Source organism: Pimephales promelas, chromosome 13 (genome assembly GCF_988280905.1).
Source record: "Pimephales promelas chromosome 13, fPimPro1.hap1.1, whole genome shotgun sequence".
NCBI classification, from domain to species: domain Eukaryota; kingdom Metazoa; phylum Chordata; class Actinopteri; order Cypriniformes; family Leuciscidae; genus Pimephales; species Pimephales promelas.
In genome coordinates, this window is record NC_142781.1 from 19,311,670 (window position 1) to 19,334,199 (window position 22,530).

Below are 22,530 nucleotides of genomic sequence, written 5' to 3' on the forward strand. Positions count from 1 at the left end.
GAGAACGCAACAGAGAAAGAGTGTGTGTGTGTTATGAAGAAAGAAGGACAGATGAAGATAAGAAGAGGTATATCAAAGATTGTTACTGGGATTACTAAAGATTGTCAAAGCTGGCACAGGCAGGGGTTCAGTGTGAATCTAATCTTTCACCCCCAAAAAAATGCAAACACATGAACACATTTACAGTATGAATTCACATGCACATGGTTCCTTCAATCATTTAGATTTCATCCATAGTTTAGTACAATTTGATCTCTTCAAGTTGCTTTTTTTTGCATTATAAAATTTGTAAATGTAAGAATGTTTGGTTGAATATGAAAAAATGTTTGGTTATAACTGTGTAACTGTGCTGTTATGAAGCATTATAGCATATTTAAAAAGCTCCATGTGTCATAATGATAAGTTTAAACACAAAAGAAGATATTTTGAAGAATGTCAGTAACCAAACAGTTGATGTTTGACTTTGACTTACCCATATTCTTCAAAATATCTTCTTTTGTGTTCAGCAGAAGAAAGAAATTCATACAGGTTTGGAACAACATGAGGGTGAGTAAAAGATAAAAGATTTTTGGGTGAACTATCCCTTTAAGAACCTGAAATGGCAAAGAAATGGTCACCTACAAAACACAAAATCATGTTCTCGTGCTCTGGGAATAAAGTTTCCCATCAATAGTGTTCAATGGAAAGATAAAACAATCAATGGATAATATAGGGTGTGTGTCAGAAGGTGACAGTCTGGTTTGGGTCCGCTCAGCACCGCAGTAGCATATGGTCCTTTAATAATGCAGATGGAGCCTGAGGAGACTTATCAGAGAACGACAGAGAGGAAATGAAGCAGTGTGTCGGGACAGAGGGACTGGACAGATGAACGCTGAGTGAGAGGGTTGCTTTCTGAATGAAAACAAAAGTGAAAAAGACTGCTTGAGAGATTTGAAATGAGTGAGGAAAATACTGATGAGTTTGGGTGTGTGTTCTTTCGTTATGTAACACACTGGTTGCAGTAGTAATGAGCTGCACTTTCTCTCTCCCTGCAAGCAATCAGAGGAGATGAGAGGAAAATATTGACTTTGAAAGAGAGAAACTGCAGATTGTGGAGAACAGGCGGATACGAGAGAGAGAGAGTATGTGTAATGGAGAAAGAAGGGATGGATAAAAGATAAGGAGAGACAAATCACAGAGGTTGTTACTGAATACAGCTGTAGTTTACAGTCATTTCAGTTACAGGTACAAATCTTTCACCCAGAACAAATAGAAACGGTCGAGCATATTCTAAATAAATGTCCATTAAGTATTTTCATAATGGTCTGTCAAACTAGCTCTATGGCAGCATAGCAATCTATAAAGTCTTCAGTGTCATATCCTTCAGAAATCGTTCTAATATGTCGATTCAAGAAACATTTATTATTATTATCAATGTTAAACAGTTGTGCTCCTTAATACAGTCTACTAAAACTATAATGAGAGTCTGTTGACATGTAGTTGCAAAGTTACTTATAGTTAGTAGAGTGTCAATGTACATACAGTGTACATTCAAAGATCTCTGGGGTCAGTATGATTTTTGGTTTTGGATCTTTGGGTTTGTCCATATTTGACCCAAAGTTGAAACAACCCTGCATTTTAAGAGTGTAGTTTATCTGAATTATGCACATCTTATATTCAGAATATAAAGTCTTGCCACCTCCTCCCTCCTTCCTCTGATGGACCACTGTAATGCTTTTTAAGGCTTGAAGTCATGTTTGGCCTTGCTTTGGTCTGGACAGATGCCTCGTTTAGTACAGAAAGTAATGATCATGTGGGAGTTCACTGATTACAGATCTCTCTCTCTCTCTCTCTCTCTCTCTCTCTCAGTATTTGCATTACCCCAGCTGCATCATCTAATCCCTGATGGTGAGCTCACCAGTATTAAGATCACCAGGGCAGATCCTTGTGAACCTCTGGCTATCAGCATTGTCGGGGGCAATGAGACGCCTCTAGTACGCATTCTCATTCAGGATATCTACCGAGAGGGGGTCATCGCTCGGGATGGAAGACTGCTACCTGGGGATATGATCCTCAAGGTGCGTATGTGTGCTAGATCTAATGTTACGTCATTGTACAGTAGGAGTGATAGCACATGTTGTCATGGGCTTCGCCATCTGTTGTTCAGAAGGGAAGTGTGTTTCTGAGGACTCTGCATGCAACCAGACAGAATACGATTTTTTAAAATTCCATTTTGTTTTAATTTTTAATTTAATTGTTTAATTTAATTTAATTATATAAATTAAAATAAGCAGGGCTGTAGTGATTAGACTAAAATTGTATTTAAAGCCGCAGTCCGCATTTTTTCCTCTTTGTCGCCATCTCTGTTCGAAATCTGCAATTGCAGTCTTTCGTGGAATTATCAACTTTACGTGAGTTGTAGTTCGACACCATTACTCTTTTCGGAAGTATGACTAACATAATTAGTCGGAAAATCTAATCTGATGTAATGCCGGAAAATGTAATCTGAACAAGTAAAATCCACTTTTGTTATGGTTCTGACATTGCAGTAAAAACCGTGCAAATTATACTTTGTTCTTAACTTGTTAATGTTAACAACGTCAGCATTGCGTGACTACATGCAATGTCCTTCCGATATATGTCCTTGTTTTCGAATGGGTCCGGTTACAGTGTCTTTTTTTCTTTAAGTTAGCCACTCTGAAGTCTGAACAAAGTCTTTTGCATTTTACAACCCATACATTCACCCATCTTACTTGTCACTGGTGATTGTCATTTGAACCTTTCTGGATCGGCCATCAAAATTGATACGTTTACTTATATCAAGTACTGTGAGAAAAGGCTATAAATCAACAACATCCTCACACGAAATATGGCGTACTAGCCGAGACTTCTCCTTTATGTGTACAGATGTGTGTGTACAGATGTGACGTAATGACGCAAAGACATGCACGAATCTCTCGCGGAAATCCACCAGTACCACTGGAGTTAAAAACATTAAAAGAAGCTTACCGCTTTGAATCGAGCTGAGGCAAGCAGATAGTTTTGAACACTGGCTGGTTATGTATTTTCTCAAATATGTATTTTGGATTATTATTAACCCCCTAAAAAGCTACGGACTGTAGCTTTAACCAAAGTATATAATTATTTAGATTTTATGGCCTATTTCAGAGAAATGGTAAATATGTAATATTCTATACTATTATGTCTAAATAAATAAACAGTATCGACTAAAACGGTCTAAATGTTGACATAACTGATATGGTACCAATACATTGTGCATCCCTAAAAACTACAGCTTAGCTGAAAGCAGAATCAGATTTCTCAAAATATCAAAATCAAATATCAAAACATAGAACAAATATATACAAATTTGGAGCATATTAATCCCTTCCTAAACCTTAGAATTGCAGAAAGCCAGAAAGTATTTACTGCTATAATAATTAGTGCACACTCAAAAACATTGAGCTCTGGTGCTCGTCACAACATTAGCTCCAATTCGGTTTGCAACATTTCCAGATCCCTTTCACCATCCCCCATTGACATCATCTTTTGTCTTCTCTCTTCTATTATATTTACATTTGCCATATGCTTTCATCCAAAGCGACTACAATTCCAGTAAATTCCTTGCTAATCGAACCAATGACAGTACTGCCAGTGCCGTCCTCCACTGTTTGAGCTTTGAAAATATAATAGAAAAAAAGACAAAGACAAACAAAACAACAGTTCTCTTGATTTCCCTCTCTCATGCCGTCTTCCCTTCAGGTGAATGGTATAGACATCAGTAACGTGCCTCACTGTTATGCCGTGGCGGCTCTGAAGCAGCCCTGCACACTGCTGCGGTTGACCGTACTGCGCGAGCAGCGCCACCGCTACCGTTCCCACCACCACTCCCCCACGGAGGCCTTCCCCACACACACCCCCACCATCCGGGATGACAGCCTGCATGTGGTCCTTGTTAAGAGGGCCCCAGATGAACAGCTGGGCATCAAGCTGGTGCGCAGGCCTGACGAACATGGCGTCTTCATCTTCCACCTGCTGGAGGGGGGGCTGGCCGCCCGAGACGCAAGGCTGAGGGTCGACGACCGGGTGCTGGCCATCAACGGCCACGACCTGCGATACGGCGCCCCCGAGCATGCCGCGCTGCTTATTCAGGTGAGAGGCTTATGGGAGAGGTCAAAGGTAATGTGGTGAGCATTAAGGCCTGTGTATACCAACAGACAAAATGGTGACAAACGGCACAAATCAATAGTGAATATGCATCAGAACTATTCAAAATCAAGTCAATCTCTAATACAAGTGTGCAAACCGATGAATTGCAGGCTGTTCAGACTGATCTCATGAAGTACCGTGTGTATGACACGCCAATTCGTATTTCCATTTTTGGCGTGCTATCAAGACGCATAATCGCCTTTCAGCATGTTTATGAACGCCATTGACTTAACGTTATATAAATATATGACTTACCTCAACCCCGTCCCTAAACCTAACCGTCACTGGGGTTAATGGCATTTATGACTGTTCCTTTACCATCCTAGGTAAAAAAAAGATATGACTTACCTCAACCCCATCCCTAAACTTAACGTCACTGGTGTTAATGGCATTTATGACTAGAGATTTGACTGCGTGTACAGACACGCGGAATGACGCGGGCGTTAATGGCGTAGACATATACGCATACACGCGGATACACGCGGATAGCTCAAAATGCGTGGAGATAACACGGCACCTGACTCGAAAGTGGCGTATATGTTTACGCAAAAGTCATGATGTCATGTTGGGCTGTTCTTGATAAAAAGCTAAATACAACCCATCTGAGTGACTATACAGATTTCATTTGCTTTAGCAATATACAGTCTGTCTGACAATCAAACAGCAACTTTCATGGAATAAACCTAAAATTGCAGTGAAATTCCATCACCACAATGCAGGTAAAACACCTTTGAATGACCTTTAAACAGCTGTGCCGGCGGCAAAACAGTGAAAGAATCAGTCTTTCCACACGGATTGTGAGAAGCTCTTTAGTTTTGTTTCTTTCGTCTATTTCAATTTCACCTACATTTGTTTCCACGACACAAATAATCACGGTTTTTGACTTCCACATTACAGGCTTACAACTAAACGAATGGAGTAATTGCATCAGCTCCTTCAGAATTGTGGGATTGGCTCAAACTCAAGCAGACTTTTTGTCAGAATGTCAATGTCCTAACCGCAAACCATTAATTGTATGGCTGTGTTTACAAATAGAATTAATTTGAAACTTCTCCAGCAATGTAACAAATTAAAGTCATCAAATTTCCAGAGCTAATCTTCTAATAAAAATAACGATGATAATAGAAGTAGTAACCCACTTCAGTGCTTGGAGAAAAAGAGGGGAAAAAATAGACCAAATCTAATCTTAATTGCAAGTGCAATTTTCATGCCTTTAGTTTAACAGCAGATCAATTATTTTTTATGCAATGCTTCACTTTTTAATTGTTGACATTCATTAAGCCTAATATAAGTCATCCTAAATAATTTAAGCACTTTTATTACTAGGCCTTTTCAGCATTTCAAAGAATAAATGTTTACAAAGCCTTCAAATCCTAACCTGTGGCGTCTAATTCAGTAAATCATTCATAACACAGTGACTTTGCCAAGAACTAGACCAAGTCTAAATCCCAAAAAGCCAATTGTGATGGTTTCAAATAAAATTGGATGTTCCTTGAGTATTGCAAAGTATAAAGAGTTTACAGAAGGTTTGTGGCAGATAATCATCTCAGTGATTGGAGGTGTGTCATAACGATATAAAGGTGTATAGGAGAGTATAGTGAGTGTGTGATCTAATATGTATTTCAGTGTGGTGGTGGGTCTTTCTGAATGTTGTTATTCAGCTCGTTGCTTCCTGTCTGGTTCAGATTGGTCTCGAAGGAACCAAGATGGCCGCTCACAGCAGGAGTTTCTGACATAGATTAACTGCTGGCAGGAAACTGATTAAATTAGTCCAATTAGTGCGATAACAAGCTAAACCCACTCATTTAAGAGGCAGCGACAGAGCACTAAACTCCCAAGAACTCCATGGGCTCTCAATGTGAGTGTGCGCTCGAGAGAAACAGCAGCTACAAGGTTGTCAACAGAAAAGGGTTAATAGAGAAGAGAGCTGTGATGCACTCAGATGGAACGAGAGGAATGGATGAAGAGGAAAAGATAAATAAATCAGAGAGGGAAAAAACTAGCGCCCTGTGCCCTCCTTCAGCTCACACATACACACAGACTGCACCATAGATCCCAAATCTCCATTTATATTAGTTTTTCTTTAATAAGTATACACTCCTGAGATATAATCACACATGCACACTGAGCTGGAGCTGTAGGGCATTGGCACTCACAACATCTGGTAATTGTGCTTCCTAGACGTCCGGAGAGTAATAATGAGATATTACGCACACACTCTCCTTAAGTATGAACGGACTATTTTAAATTTCAAATTCAGTTTTTGAACTGCTCGTTCCTCAGGGAAGTTGTTGTCCTCTGTTTGCTCTCTTGTAGAGTTCAAAAGGTTTCTACAGTAGATGGCAAATGCTAGGCCGACACCAATGTTAAAGGCCCCAAGAAATTTGGTGGCTTTTAGCCCATGTTTGTTCTCTTTGAGAACATCTCGCAAGGTATCTCCTTCACACAATATAGAGGGAGCTAAATAACTTGATCTAACAATTTATACAGTGAAAACTATGTATGTAAAATATTTGACTTAATTTGAATTTTGTATATATATAAGGGCTGTCAAACGATTATCCAAAATAAAAGTTTGTGTTTATGTGGGTGCACTGTGTATAATTATTTTATAAATACACACACATGCTTGTATATATTTAAGAATTATTTTCTTGTATATACTGTATATAGATTTATATATAATTTATATTATATGCAAATATAAATATTTTATATATAAATAATATTTTTTTCTTAAATATACATGCATGTGTGTATATATATATATATATATATATATATATATATATATATACACAGTGAAACCACATATATTATGTAAACACAAACTTTTATGAAAGCAGAATTTTAATTCCATTCAATTTTAAATTTAAGTTAAATACTCAATTTAAGTTAAAGTTAATTTAAGTAACATACTAATATTTTAACATTTATGTAACATTTAATTATTTTTTTAAAGAAATACTGATGATGACTCATCTTGCACTACAAAGATTTTTGTCCATATAAATGCTCTCTAGAATGAAATGTTCCCGTCAAGCTACTTTATCTTGTCCCACTTTATATTAAGTGGCTTTAAGTACTATGTACTTACATAGGAATATAAGTACAATGTACTTATTGTGTTCAGGTTGTATTGTAAAACACTTTTGCTGCTATTGAGGTGTGATATGGGTAAGGTTAGGGACAGGTGTGGTGGTATGGGTAGGTATCAGGGTGGGTTAAAGTGTAAGGGAAGGGTCAACTGTGTAATTACAAATGTAATTACATCAATTAATTACAGTTGTAATTACATGCAGGTATTTTCAATATATAAGTACAATGTAAAAACATGTATGTACACAATAAGTCCAATGTATCAAAGTAGTAACTTCAATGTAAGTACATAGTACTTAAAGCCACTTAATATAAAGTGGGACCCAATATTTATATAAGCTCATGTATTAACATAAAAATCACATAAGGCAGGACACTAATGGCACCTGCTACATGTTCTACAGGCGAGTGAGGACCGCGTCCACTTCATTGTGTCCCGCCAGACTCACATCCCTACTCCGGACATCCTACAGGAGGCACCATGGAACATGGAAGGGCCACCGCCCTACTCGCCTGTGGATATTGAGCAGTCTTTACTGGTGGGTTTCATGAGCATAGCCGCACACACTATTTATTTCCAGTCCCTCTGCACCACTTTACTAAACATTCTCTTTTTGAGGAAAAAGATCTGAAACATCAAAGAATCGCGCAATCAGCCAGCTCTCTCTCTCTCACACACACACACACACTCCTCTGAGAGAGCCGTCTCCAAACCTATTAACAGAAGAAAACCCAGAAGGAAGAAACACAGCCGTGGCAGGGAGGGAGGATTTTAGTGTGTCTTCTAAATGGGATTTTCTGCTTCTAAATATCTGCACTGACAACTTTCCTTGTTCTAATAAAACTCAAATTCATCGTTAGTCATTTCTCTCCCTTCCTTTCTCTGCTGATAAAAACATCATAAACCAATCTGTAAGGGTTTGCTGGTTTAAGAGTCAATGGCAAATAAAGGTGTGGACTGCATTTCCCATTATTAGGCAAATGTACATGGGTGAAATCGTTTTAAAACGTGTAAAGATGTGGTGAAGCCATCAAGTATGTTATCTAACCTGAGTAGGCTACATGAGTATACACATCTTTATAGCAACACTATTTTAATTATCTGATTTGGTAACACTTTACATTAAGGTTTCATTAGTTAACACCAACTACTTAGTTAACATGAACTAAGAATGAACAGTTTCTACAGCATTTATTAATCTTAGTTAATTTACTACGTTATGGGAATCAAATCTATCTGTTAACATTAAGTTAATGCACTATAAACTATCATGAGCTATAAATGAAAATGCTGTTATCATATACTCACCCTCAAGTAGTTTCAAACCTGTATGAATTTCTTTCTTCTGTTGATGGACCCCATTGACTTTAATAGTATTTTTTTCCCTACTATGGAAGTCAGTGGGGTCCATCAACTGTCTGGTTACCAACATTCTTCAAAATATCTTCCTTTGTGTTCAGCAGAAGAAAGAAATGCATACAAGTTTGAAACGACATGAGGGTGATTAAATGACGACAGAATTTTCATTTTTAAGTGGGAACTATTCCTTTAACTTAACAAAGATTAATAAATACTGTAACAAATGTATTGCTCACTGTTAGTTCATGCATTAACTCATGACCTTATTGTAAAGTGTTACTGATATTTTAACAGACTTATTAACCTTGACACACGGTAATGGCAATCTGCAGGGTTCTTCTCTATGATGTAATTTCCTGTTGTATGTTTTTTTTTAAATGAAAAGCATGACAAATGCCCAACCCCCTATAAACCCAGACCAAACCAATTCCTCTCCTTTATCTCTCCACCACTCTTGTTAATTCTCTTTTACACACTAAGAGAGGTGAAAACATTCTGGCAGTATATAGTCAGAGGCTTTTCACTCCTCCAAATTAGACACGGCCTAACACACACACACACACACTCTCTCTCACTCTAGCGATAAGCCTAACACACTAACTCCAGATCTGATGTGCTGTAGCCGGAGGCTCAGACTAAATATAAACAGGCCTTTTGTTGAACTTTAATAACGCTTTTTATTAAGTTAGAACTTAGCGACTGTGTTTGTTGTTTTTGGAGGGGATCCAAGGCAGAATTTGGCTGCGGTCAGCAATATCACAGCATCCTGCAAGCTCAACATTTATTACAAACACACGCTTCGGGCAGTCATGTGTTCGGACATTATTCTTATGCGTGGCGTCAGGAAAGCATCAATCAGTGCCCAACAACAGGTCATAGATAACCACACGTCATAATCCGATAACTTTAGCGATTAATCTCTCGTTTCCCGTTCCTCCATTCCAGGATTCGTGCCAAAAGCCTGCGTGTTACGAGAAGACGGTGACTCTGTTGAAGGAGCCGCACGATTCTCTCGGTATGACGGTTGCCGGTGGGATGAGCAGCAGGGGGTGGGATCTGCCAGTCTATGTCACCAACGTTGACCCCAATGGAGTGGTGGGACAGGAGGGCTCGATCTGCAAAGGTACACCCTCACAAAGTGCTTAACCTATTCAGGGACATCTGACAAAGCCACACAGCTGTTTTCCAAGGTGCCCCTGTGATCTTTCCTTTTGAATCCAAGTACACACACACAAACAAAGACACACCTGCTACTGCATATGCATGACTGTCATCAGCTTTGCCAAAATATGCAAATAACACTAGAAAATGACACTCCCACACATACACCTGCCATACTGTCGCTCTATTAGCTCCCGACTGATCCTATGGAAGTTTCTTAAGGTTTATTTCTGTCACATGTGACATGAACGTAGGTGTGTGAAGGTGTGATCATGCACAGGCAGGTGTATGGAGGCCTCTGTGTGAAAATAGAGACACATATATATACATAAAGTGTTTAGACTTTTTTTGAGTTTGAATTATACAAAAGCTTTGGGAGGGTCCAATATTTGGAAGAAAATGGGCATTTGAAAATAGCATTTGCAGTAAAATATTTCTAGACTACTAGTTAACCTTCTCATTCTCATTCAAAATGTGAACAGTAATAACAGTTGTCTTATCGAGAATACAGCCATTCTAATCTTTAAGTATTGCTTATTTTCCTCTAGTGTTACACGATGACATCATTTTTTTGTAAAAATTACATTGTTTTTTGATTAAATACATTATTAATTGAAAAATTGTATTTGAAAAAATACACAAACGCTAATATTAAAATTGGTAGTTTTATTCCGCAAGGACGCTTTCAATTAATCGAAAGCGACAGTGAAGTTTATAATATTACAAAAGATTTCTATTTCAAATCAATTCTGTTCTTTGGAGTTTTCTGTTATGCAAAAGTACATGCAACAACACAACTCTGCTGTGTAATAATCGATCTGTTAGAGTGTGGTGATTTCTTTATTAATGTCTATCCTGTCTCCTAGGTGACATTCTTCTAAACGTGAATGGGGTTGACCTGACGGGTGTGACTCGGAGCGAGGCTGTGGCTAACCTGAAGAACACCTCATCCCCGGTGGTCCTGCGGGTACTAGAAATGAGACCCCCTAATGACAGCTCCCTGGACTGCATGCCGCCCCTGCATTCCCCCTGCGCTCTCTCGCCCTCTTCACCCGGAGACACCAAACTACCCCCGCCTAATGATGACTACGCCCCCCTCTGGGTGTCCTGGCTCCAGCTGCCCAGGTACAATCAACCGAATAGGCTTAAATTAATTTTAAGTATCTTTGGCTTGTTTTGTTCATATAAAAGTAAATGATGTCAAAATGCAATACTACTTTTTATTTTAAAATTTAAAATGTTTTTCCCCCTAGTCTTTCCCCCACATTCTTCCACTCTCTGAGCTTTTTATTTTGCCCATATTTAATGAAGCTTTAGAAATTAAAAAGTCACTTGCCATGGTAGAGTGTGAACGTTCTAAACAACTTCTAGAATGATTTCATTTGTATAATTCAGAAAGAAAAATAAAGAGCGACAGGAGAACAGAGCAGGGTTGAGGAAAGCCCTTCTCACACTCTCTGCTGTAACAGGTTTAGACGCTTGAAAGTGTGACGGCTTTAAATAGACCCTTTTCTCCCATTCCCAGAACTTTTCCTTGTAATTATGCATCCGTCTTTTCTTCACACTGTTCTTTTGCTCTTGTCTGCTCGCCGTTTCTACATCGTCTTTCACAGAAGTCCACTCTAAATCTGAGCTTTGAACTTTCATGCTGTTAGCTGTCAGACATGGTCGATATCTAGCCTTTGATATACAGTAGCATTTTTCCAAGGATTGCCGGCGTTGGAATACAAATCGAGACTTTCAGTGTTGCTTGACATTTGAAAGTCACTTATTTCCCTTATATAAGCTCCATCTGAACCAATGTAATGGCTCCTGAAATGCACCCCTATGCATCTCCATTAAATGAATAGATTACCCAAAAATTGTAATTTTGTAAAATAAGGTTCAATTTGTTAACATATGTTCATTAATATCAAGTAATAATGAACAATTTATTAATCTAAGCAAATTATAATTTACATATAATTTATACAACTTGAAATGTACTAGGGGTGTAGATAACCTCATGACACATCACGATAGTGAACTCACAATATTTGGTATTACATTGAGGGTGGAAATAAATAGGCTTGGATTGGTGCTGGTAACCCAATGCACAAGACAATAGTGACACCAGAATAAAAATATTCATGATTCGGAAGCTGAAAACTGAATTATTTTAGACGAATATGCTTGCACTCTGTCACTGATAATGTAGGCCACACAAATATTCCCCCATTGCATTATTATACATTGTATAGTAGTTTAATGTAGTACTGACACTGAAACTCTGTAAAGATGGAATTTTTTTTAAGGCGAGACACTACAGGTGAATCACCATGAAACTTCCTCAGTTGATTACTTACACAAGTATATAAAAAATGTTTTATAAGTTTTTAAAATTTGTATGTTTAATTATGCAAATTATGCATTATCTCATTATATATGCACAATTTTGCATGCATTTTCGATAGATAGATCTGAACATATGATAAAGCCAGGTGCAAAATGCTTTTTTCATTTTGTTTAAAAAAGTTCAGAGGGATTTCAGGATATATGCTTTCATTGCCTATAGGAAATCAAAATATACTGTCCATACCCCCCAAAAAATTGATTTTCTCCATTTTTTTTTTTTATTAAAATGTCACATAAATCAGGCCAGGAATCCCTCTGTTTATTTTAAGTGGGATTTTAATACATTTCTATTGGAAAAAAAAATGCTCACAAACAGAATAAATGCTCAGGCCCTTAGTAATAATAATATAAAATATTTTAAGCTCATGAAATTTTGGGTTACACAAGAGTTGTGCACGAGATTCAGAGCTTTCAAACGATACCAGTTATGACAGACTTCAGTAAACAGACGGAACGCGGTATGACGCATTGGAATGCTATAACGTCTTGGTAAATTCGTGAGAAATTAAATGTAAACTAAATATAATTAATTAAATATTTTAAAGTATATTTTCAACGTTTTCTTTATAGCAGGTTGAAAGAACACATATTGTAAGAGTAAACTAGCCCAAAATCTCAAAACTGATCACTGCATGAAAAACTGTTTTTGCTTGCCGTGTCTCGCCTTAAGTGAACTATACCAATATCAATTGTCTCTGACTATGCACAATACAGATTATCGATACATATAGTTGCATTTTTGTATTATTGATATTAACAATACATTGTTACACTCCTAATTAATACTGTATATGCATGTAGAAATTAACATTATCCAAGATTATTAAATGCTGTATTGTTCATAATACCAAATGCTTTAGCTAATGTTAACAAATTAAACCTTATAGTAAAGTGTTAACAGAAATTCAGTTTTTACTCACTCGTGTTGTTCCAACAGAACATGCCAATACGAGTCAGTTTCCTAATAATATCCGAATAATTTCCTGTCTGGGTGAACTATCCCTTTAAGTGTTCTTGCACTATATGCTTTGTCCTTTTGTATACTGTGACTGCTGAATGACAATAAAATTAACCTTGAATTTCCTGTCCAATTCCAGGCATCTATACTGCTGTAAAGACATTGTCCTCCGCAGGAGCACGTCTGGCAGTCTGGGTTTCAGTATTGTGGGTGGACAAGAAGAACTCAACTGTAACCAGTCCTTCTTCATACGCTCTATCGTAGAGGGCACACCGGCATACAACGATGGGAGGATACGGTACGGTCACCATGGAATACGTAGTGTCTGCTTTTGACGGAAACCATGCTTTATGTAGAAGAGTACAATTTATTAAATGCTATTTTTTCCTTTACCCTCATTCTTGCCATGACTCCAATATTATGAAACTCTTTGTTTTTTTTCTTATTAGCTGTGGGGACATCCTGCTGGAGGTGAACGCCAAGAGTACCTGGGGAATGACACACACGGCTCTAGTCCGCCTACTCAAGGAGCTGAGGGGTCGGATCACTCTCACCATTGTTTCTTGGCCTGGCAGCCTGCTATAGGACTACTCTGCATGGGGGAGGGGCTTATTACACTGACCCCGCACTAGGGGGTGGAGCTTACACTACAGACCTTATAATGACAACAAAAATGGTGGATTTTCGAATCTGAGACTTCCTTAAAAGGTTGGGCTTAAGACACGGACTGCCCCTCCAGGAGCAGGAAATGACACATGGACCTCATCCAGGTAGTAGGAGCTAAGACTCTAAACCTGAAGGCGAAGCCAACAACACAACTCCACCCACCAAGAAGCACGTTTGTCAGACTCCAAAACCAGGAGGCGCTTTCACAATTGCCCTTTTGTCGATCGGCAAGGCATAAATATGACATTTGTGCATGAGAGGAGCATCATGTTGGTTATAGACAGAAGGCGGAGCTCTTAATCAGTACTGAAGGACATGGGAGGGTCTAAAAACAAATTCAGGAAGCACGGAGGAGTCGGAAACAGATGTATAAACATTTTTGGCACTGTGCTCTATGTAGTCAGATTGTGTCACTCTAATGTTGTTCGTAGAGGACGTTCAAGATGCTGCACATGAGAGGGGTTTCCTTGAGAAGCGAGGTGAAAGGGATACTGGGATAAGTAGGGTTTGGGCGGGGGACACACATTGCCAATTCCATTATATTTACATGTTAGAAAACGCATCGAAGTGGACGCACATTCTTTACTATAAACGTCGATGTCTGAAAAGATGATAACAGAACAGATTCAAGCACTTGTACAATGACTAATATTACCTTTGGTTCATTTCTCTCTCTGTTTCTACGGCTTTCGGATATCGGCTTCATTTCGTTCGTTCTGACAGTGGTTCGTTCTCTCCATCCGGCGGCATGGAGACAAATTTGCCAAGTAGTTCTATCTTTGTTGGTACATTTCAGATGCTGTTGCATATGAAAATAAACTATAGTGAGTAATAAAAAAAAGAATAGCAACTGAAAAAAGAAAAGCAATGTTAATAGTCTATTTTAAAAATGGATGATAACTTATAATGCTTATAAATGACAATGTGAGATTTAGGCGGCCTTGCTGACTTTTTTGTTTACTTTGGAGGAGAAAGGACAGGAGAGAGTGGTGTGTGAAAGGCTCACTGTGTGAGTGTGTGTATGAGTGTGTGTGTAGGTGTCATTGTGGGGTAAGGTGTGTGTGCTCTGGCATCTCATGCTTTGGCTTGTGCAGTATATTGTATCTGTTGGTTCCTTTGGTTCAATGATCAATAAAGTCATTCTACAAGGAGACTTGTGTTACTGGGAGAAATTGAGAATTCTTAGTGTGCACTGTATGCGTGTGTTCCTGGTAAACCCTACGTCATGGGGGTTTTATGTTATTTGTCAGAGACATTTTGGTCCCCATGAGGAAAAGAGCTTATAAATCATACAAAATTATGTTTTTTTATGTAAAAATGCAGAAGGTTTCCTATGAATTCGGAATTGAATATACAGTGTGTACTGTATAAAAATCATTATGTCTTTGGAAAGTCCCCATAAAACATCAAAACCCAATGTGTGTGTGTGTGTGTACACTACTGTTCAAAAGTTTGGGGTTGGTAAGCTTTTTAAACGTTCTTAAAAGAATAGTCTTATGTTCACCAAGGATGCATTTATTTGATCAACAATACAGTGAAAACTACGAAAACCCTGAACCACAACGTAAAAAAAAAAAAAATCTAGCAATTCGAGATTAAAGTCGAATCATTTCGAGATTAAAGTCGAATCATTTCGAGATTAAAGTCGAAATATTTCGAGAGTACGAGAATACAGTCTTCCATAGAAGTTGTGTGTGTGCTTGCTATTGTTTCACATTGCTGCACACACAGGCATTCATAATGGTGCATAATGAGTGTTTCACACTGTGTGTGTGTGTGTGTTTGTGTGTGTGCGTGTTTTGTTTCAACAAAAGGAAATTCAACAGGTGCCAATCTACCAGCATTAGGCTACCATTATAGGATGTTATAAAATATACTGCGCTGGAATAAACTTAAGCCTATGGGAAAACCAACCAGGCAAACACTTTTCAGACTGGATGGAGATGACCAGCTATATGAATGAATAAATAAATGAGGCATTTATATAGCGCTTTCATATGTCTATTAGGCCTTCACTCAAAGCAGTTTACAATCATATCAGAGAATCTCTCCTCAACCACCATTAGTGGTAATTAAATCCGAGGAAATCACGAGATCTGGCCAAATGATTGGATACAGAATGATGCTGCACTTAAAATGTATCCAGAACGTATTTACGGTGAAGAGGGAGACAGAACGGTTACTGTTGTGTTCTTCACCCAGATAGTGTTGACTAGACGAGCACAAAAACACTGCCACATAAAGTTTGGACCAGATTGTGATACCTACACCGGCAGAGTCTGTATGCTCGTCTATGCGCTCATCTATAGGCAACGCCATGGAAATTCTTGTTGGTAGATTAGAAACCTGTGTAGAATTTTGTTGAAAGCCCAGAAAAAGATACTATTTTGTGTTGATCCATGGCAGTTCGACTTCACAAGTGCATTTCTTTACACACACACACACACACACACACACACACACACACACACACACGCACACACACACACACACACACACACACACACACACACGCATTTCGACTTTAACCTCAACAGATTTCGACTTGTAACAGTAAAACTGTAAAATAGTATTTCAATTTAAAATAACTGTTTTCTATTTTAATATATTTGTCAAAAATGTCATTCATTCCAGTGATGGCAAAGCTGAATTTTCATCAGTCTTCGGTGTCACATGATCAGTCAGAAATCATTGTGTCAGTTGTGATGCCTAATATTTTTGTGGAAACCATGATACAATTTTTTCAGGATTATTTGATGAATAGAAAGTTAAAAAGAACACATTTATAATACAACATATTTCTTTAAAAGAAAGGAAAAAAAAATCGTACTGACCCCAAATTTTGAACGAGAGTGTAAATGTGAATGTACCGACTGACCTTGACTGAAGGTCAGTACACCTGCTGGCGTTCTCCATGCTAAAATCACGGTTCACACACATTTACGTTTCTTGACCATGTTTATAATGATTTTCTTCAACAGAATTAACATTTGGCACAACAAAAATACCATTTTGTATTATCAAAACAATAAGAAGTCATTTTAAATAATGAATAAATAAATTTGTAAATTAAAAAATAGTGTACCATTTGGACCACTTTTTACTTTTTTATAAACTTCATTTTCAAGAAATTAAATGTTACATTGCTAAAACTGTAACATAAATTGGCTTATCAAGTGTTTGGCATATGATTAATCAAAATCTATTCAGTTGGTCACTCAGGCTTTGACGAAACTAATGATCTTTCACTAAAGACCTCCTATTGGTCAACAAACGGGCTCACCAGCTGGCCAGGGAGTTATTCTGTGGCCTCTGACTGGTTCTCCTGGTTCGCAGTGCACTCCTCACTGGGCTGAACGCTTCCTCGGTTGTGTCTGGAGCGTTTGTGCCTGTGTCTCCTGTGGCTATCTGCGTCACCACTATCATGACGCCTCCTACTGCTGCCACTAATGAGAGAATGAGAGAGGGAGGGAGAGAGAGAGAGAAGAAGGTCACATGATCTAAAAATATATAATGGTTATATAAGATGGTTTGCCCCCTCTAATGAATATCACTTTTGTAAGCCTTTTTGTGTGTGTGTGTGTGTGCGCGTGTTATTCTGCATGCTGTGGGGCTGTAATGGCGAGTGAACATACTATACATTTGTTGTGGGGTTCATTGGCATGGTTTTATTTCAGTTAGCCTATAGCTGGTTTGATCTGCATTGAGAGATGATCTTATGGAAAGTACCCCATGCCAATCTCTACTGTAGGTATGGTGAAGGGTATGTGATGATGTGGGGCTATTTTAATTCCAAAGGCCAAGGGGAACTTTATCAGGATGCATAGTATCCTGGATCCATGAAATAACTGGCCTTTAAAAATAAAAATCAGCCTTCCTCGATGGAAATTTAACATAGGGGTGTCCTGACTTATGCCCCCTGTATTTTAAGGAAGATCATTTATTTATTTATGAAACATTATTCATTCACAAAGAAAATTGGTGTCCTTAAAGGTTGGATTTTTTCCTCATTTTTAAAATAAGGCATTAAGATCAATTTCCAAAAGATTTGTATTCCTTTTTAGTCAACTCTAGCATGGGTGTGTTCACTTATGCTAAGCACTATAAAAAAATAGCCTGTTAAAAGATCTGATCTAACCTTTTTTATTTATATCCAGTTGGGATAACGATTTACTTTTTCCAGTAAAATGTGGGTAAAAATTTGTAGACATCAGTGTTTTGGCTCTCTGAGCCCAAGATTCTCATCTTTGATGACTATTATGAGTGTTTAGGTTTTTTCTTTTCTTTTACAAAGTACTACAGCTGTCTCGATGGAAATGTATAACTATTTCAAAAAAGTATTGCCCGGACCTCCGTTGGGAAGGAAACAGAGACTGGAGCTCTTGGAACTTTTATTGAATACCCCTGTTCTAAATAATGCACAATATGTCATCATACAGAAATGCTCTGTCAGAAAACATTTTGCATAAAATTCTTATATTGTATTTTACAGCTTTTTACTGCCTACTGTCACAGTAGATTTTGATCTAATCACTGATTCATGTTGTTGGGAATGACTTCTTAACAATACGTGTTTTCAGAACTAATTTAGATTGTAAATTTTGGTTATTTTTCCATGAAAATGTTTTGCTTATTTTTCCATGAAAAACACTTCATGTTAGCTCCATATATCAGCAATATTTGACAGCCACAGGTCACTATGGTGCCAGTAGAGGAATTAAACACATAACTAGACAGGATTAGAAGAGAATGTTACATTTAAATATATCAAACGCTAGATAACATATTAAAAACATACAAACAAACAGAGGAGTTCACTGCCGGGACTTTTTCATACATCTAGGCCGGGGAAATATTTTAGTCATCTTTGGTATATGTTTTGTCTTTTACTGTCTTGCACCATAGTGAATTTCTGAACCTGTGCGTTACCTGCGTGAGGATCTGTGTTGTTCACTCCTTTCTCTGTGTCTTCGTTCTCGATGTCTGTCCCTCTCCCCTTCTCTTCCCGAGCTTTCCCTGTACCTCTCGCTCCCGTGATGACTGTGATCCCTGTGTCGAGATGCACGCTCCTCCTCACTGCACACATATTCAAGCACAATGAGGCAAAGTAACACAGCACATCAGATCTGTTCTAAAACTTAGCAAGATGCCTCACTACCTCTAAGGTAGCTGCCTTTTAACCATCAAGGAACCTCATAAGTGACCATTTGAAATGCTCAACATATGCAGAAACTATACGGCAAAACTGGCAATTGTTATCAACACAGTTTGACTTTTGCATTTTGCTATGCTAACGGTGCTAAGCTAATGCTCGCTCTTGTCAACTATAGGCATGATTTATCTTCAAGTATAACATATTCCAATGAAAGTGCTAGTAGCTTCCCCAAAACTCTTAACATGAATCATAATGAGTCAATTAAAGCATATTATATTCTTCTACATGTTTACAGGGTCACTGTCATGCTAACACTGCATCTCTCTGAAATGGCTCAACTTGCAGACATTATGATGTATCCTAATGAAAGCCTCTAAGTGCACATTAACCACGTTCTCTATTTTCGGTGCACATTTGCACAGAAAAGAGACAAACTCAATAACTTGACCCTCCATCACTAATTAGCAGTCACCTAAAAGCTCCGGCCCTCAGGTGATGTGCAATAGATTAGTCTTGGAAACACTAATCGGATGACGGGGTACAAAAGAGTTTCTGATGGCAGTGGTCAGCGAGGCAAACAGACAGCCAAATGTTTTTATATCATTTAAGGCACAGTTCACACAAAAATAAAAATCCTACTTCTACAATACATTTTGAGTCAACTCTCCATTTAAGTAACAAACATGTAATAAATATGTTTCCTTTCTGTGTGTTTCTCATTATTGTTAGCAACCATTACTGAAAGCCCCACATGAATCCGTGTTGGTGTGTCCTATGCGTTTGCAAACTGTTCTTCGTGCAATTAAAACAGATTTGAACAATATTCATGGCCCTCTGGGACTTAGAAATGTATAAAGACACAATGAGTAAGACATGATGTGGGTGTCTGTGTGTAGGTGTCGTGCCAGCTGGACTGAAGACAGGCCAGTCCTCTCTGTGAGCCACAGGAATGAGATCATATCTAGGGGACAAGTGTTCACCAAATGTCCAACCAGTTGCTAAGAGCATTACCAGCCAGATTAAAGAGAGAGAGAAAGAGAGAGTGAGTGAGAGAAAGAGCAAAGTGAGAAAAGAAGGAAAAGGTTGTGTGGCAGATTGTTTGAATTCTGATTTTGCTTTTAAGTTTGGCCATGTTTACAACTGTTAACATTCATCTTGGATGATCTGATCATGAGTGATCAGGCAAGACACATGAATTAGGTTTAAAAAGGTATTATTACATGAAAAAAGCCAGGTACTGTTATTGCCAGATACTGTATGTGAGCTTTTAGTGTATGTGAATTTGTAACCATTTAATTTGAGCCACTTCAGCCCCTTTCACACAGAGATTCAGGAAAATACACGGATAATGTGACCCGGCATTTGTCCCGGGATTGTTTGATTTCGGTTCATTCACACTGCCAGTGATTTGCCGGGATCTGTGAGTGCGTTCACACACAACCCGTATAGATTCCGGAAAGACACATGACATCAGGATGAGAAGTGTAACGTACGCGTCGAAAACATGTACACGTGCATACCGTTCCACAAAAAACAGAGTACGATAGCGTCATCACTATGACACACAACCTTTACGGCATTGGTCCTGGCTTTTGTTCACACAGCGCGCGCTCCGGGATTGATTACGGCAATGTTACTACAGTAGGTCCCCAACCCGGCATCAATGCCGGTATCAATCCCGGGTTTTGTTTGCGTTCACACAGAAGGCGTTCTGGCAATTTACCGGGATCAACGTGCTGTGTGAAAGGGGCTCTAGTAGCAAGCAAACAATATATTTTCACATAAATATTAAGCAGCAAAACTGTTTTCAACACTGTTTCTTGAGCATATGAGAATGATTTCTGAATAATCATGTGACACTGAAGACTGAAAATTCAGCTTTGCCAGAGGAATTAATCAGGAATCAAATTACACTCGATTTTACATTAGATAGTCTAAATAACTATTTCACAATATTACTGTTTTCGCCATTATTTTTTGATCAAATAAATGTAGCCTTGGTGAACATAAGAGAAGAGACTTTTTAAACATTAAAAACCATCCCAAATTGATAAACGTTATTGAAATGTAGTATATTTTTAGACAGATAGTAATGATCACAAAGCCTGCATGCATAAATGCATTCATTAAAGCTTATTTTAATTGGTCACAAATGTGGTTTCAAGCATATTGTTATTTGTGTCTCATACATATATTAAATTAACTTCATTCATTCATTTACATTATTCAAATTAATTTAAAAAATGCACACTAAAGATGTCCTTAATAAAATAGTATTTTTCTAAATTGTCAAAAGTTTAAAGTCACTGCTGTCAAGGACACAACATGAAAGCCTCCAGTTTACACAGGATATGTGTCAAATGTGTTTCTGAGTATCTCTGAATGCAACTGCAAATGCAAGTGATTGGACCAACAAATATTTTGGACTCCATTAACAACATTATTTACAGCTCATGATCGAATCTTAGATGTAAAGTTCACTCAGCATGTGCTAATGAGAGAGAGGTTGTGTATGGTGAACAGAGAGTTGGACTGTCATTCACTCAGCATGTGGCAGACAGAGATCAATTCTGCAGCTTCTGAGTGGATGTTGTGTAAAACAGAGATGGAGAAGACGCATTTGTCAGTGTATATATGAGAGAGTAGATCTGAGAGCTGAATGAATATGTAACTCAGTATGTTCTCTGCTCTCTCATAGAAACAGCAAAAGGCGCTAAGCTGCTAACATACCCTCAAAGCCTTGGCATGGGTGGCTGCGTGTGACAACTTCACTCCTAGTTTATGTGGTACCAGGCCAAAAGCGCGCGCGTGTGTGTCTGCTCGGCTTGCACAGGCCCAGAAGTGAGTCAGATGACTCATGTTGAGATTTGGCAGTCATTTTATTTAGCACGTTGTCATACTTTTTGATTAAAAAGCAACCCTTAAGGCACCAGAGAGAAAATACCCATCTACAGTAGATATTGAGATACGGTCAATCAGGTTCTTTCTGTATGTCTCGATCACACACAAATTAACTTTAACATCTGACATAAAGCAAAGAAGAGTGTGGTTTTTATGTGTGTGCATGAAAGAATCTGGAAACGAGAGAAAGAGATCATCTAAAAGAGAGAGAGCATGCTGCCTTCATAAGTGTGAGAGACCGGTGTGCTCCCCAGCTGTTCTACTGGCCTGTTTTAATCTCAGCTGTCTCCTCATGTGACCTCACATTGAATATACTGCCACCACAGCACAGACTAAGAGCAGAAAAGTGTGAGGTCAAAGAAAACTAAATATGGATCACCAAAATTCTTTCCAAAACTCTTGACTTTTTTTCATCTGTGGAGCACAAAAGCAATACATTTGAGGAATATGTTGATTTCCTTGATAAAAGCTGAGACTGAACTTTCTCTGTTTCATAGAGAAATGGAAGTATTACTGGGGTTAAAGCTGAAGCCAGTAGCTTTTTTGGGGGGTTCAAAATGATCCAAAATACATATCTGAAAACAAAAAAACAAAAAAAAACAAACAAAAAAAAAACACGGTGATTGATAGCACACTCTCCTCAATGTG

General features: G+C 38.2%; 2 protein-coding genes across 7 annotated transcripts in view; one reads left to right on the forward strand and one right to left on the reverse strand.

Annotated features, from left to right (window-relative positions):
• lnx1 (ligand of numb-protein X 1) overlaps window positions 1-14,979 on the forward strand; it is a 44,251-nt gene extending 29,272 nt beyond the window's left edge. For all 4 annotated transcript variants that reach the window (XM_039692852.2, XM_039692851.2, XM_039692856.2 and 1 more), the window contains 7 exons: window positions 1,849-2,057; window positions 3,742-4,131; window positions 7,692-7,826; window positions 9,593-9,770; window positions 10,675-10,933; window positions 13,300-13,458; window positions 13,610-14,979. In XM_039692852.2, the coding sequence (XP_039548786.1) occupies window positions 1,849-2,057; window positions 3,742-4,131; window positions 7,692-7,826; window positions 9,593-9,770; window positions 10,675-10,933; window positions 13,300-13,458; window positions 13,610-13,745 (1,466 nt within the window). In that variant the 3' untranslated portion in view covers window positions 13,746-14,979. The remainder of the gene's footprint in view (window positions 1-1,848; window positions 2,058-3,741; window positions 4,132-7,691; window positions 7,827-9,592; window positions 9,771-10,674; window positions 10,934-13,299; window positions 13,459-13,609) is intronic.
• Window positions 1-22,530, reverse strand: part of fip1l1a (factor interacting with PAPOLA and CPSF1a) — a 71,879-nt gene that overhangs the window by 27,699 nt on the left and 21,650 nt on the right. For 2 of the 3 annotated variants that reach the window (XM_089118569.1, XM_039692538.2), the window contains 2 exons: window positions 18,756-18,902; window positions 16,766-17,272 (listed from right to left, as the gene is read on the reverse strand). In XM_089118569.1, the coding sequence (XP_088974695.1) occupies window positions 17,125-17,272; window positions 18,756-18,902 (295 nt within the window). In that variant the 3' untranslated portion in view covers window positions 16,766-17,124. Of the gene's footprint in view, window positions 1-16,765; window positions 17,273-18,755; window positions 18,903-22,530 lie in introns of those variants that run through there. The other variant, XM_089118570.1, reaches the window with a different exon arrangement.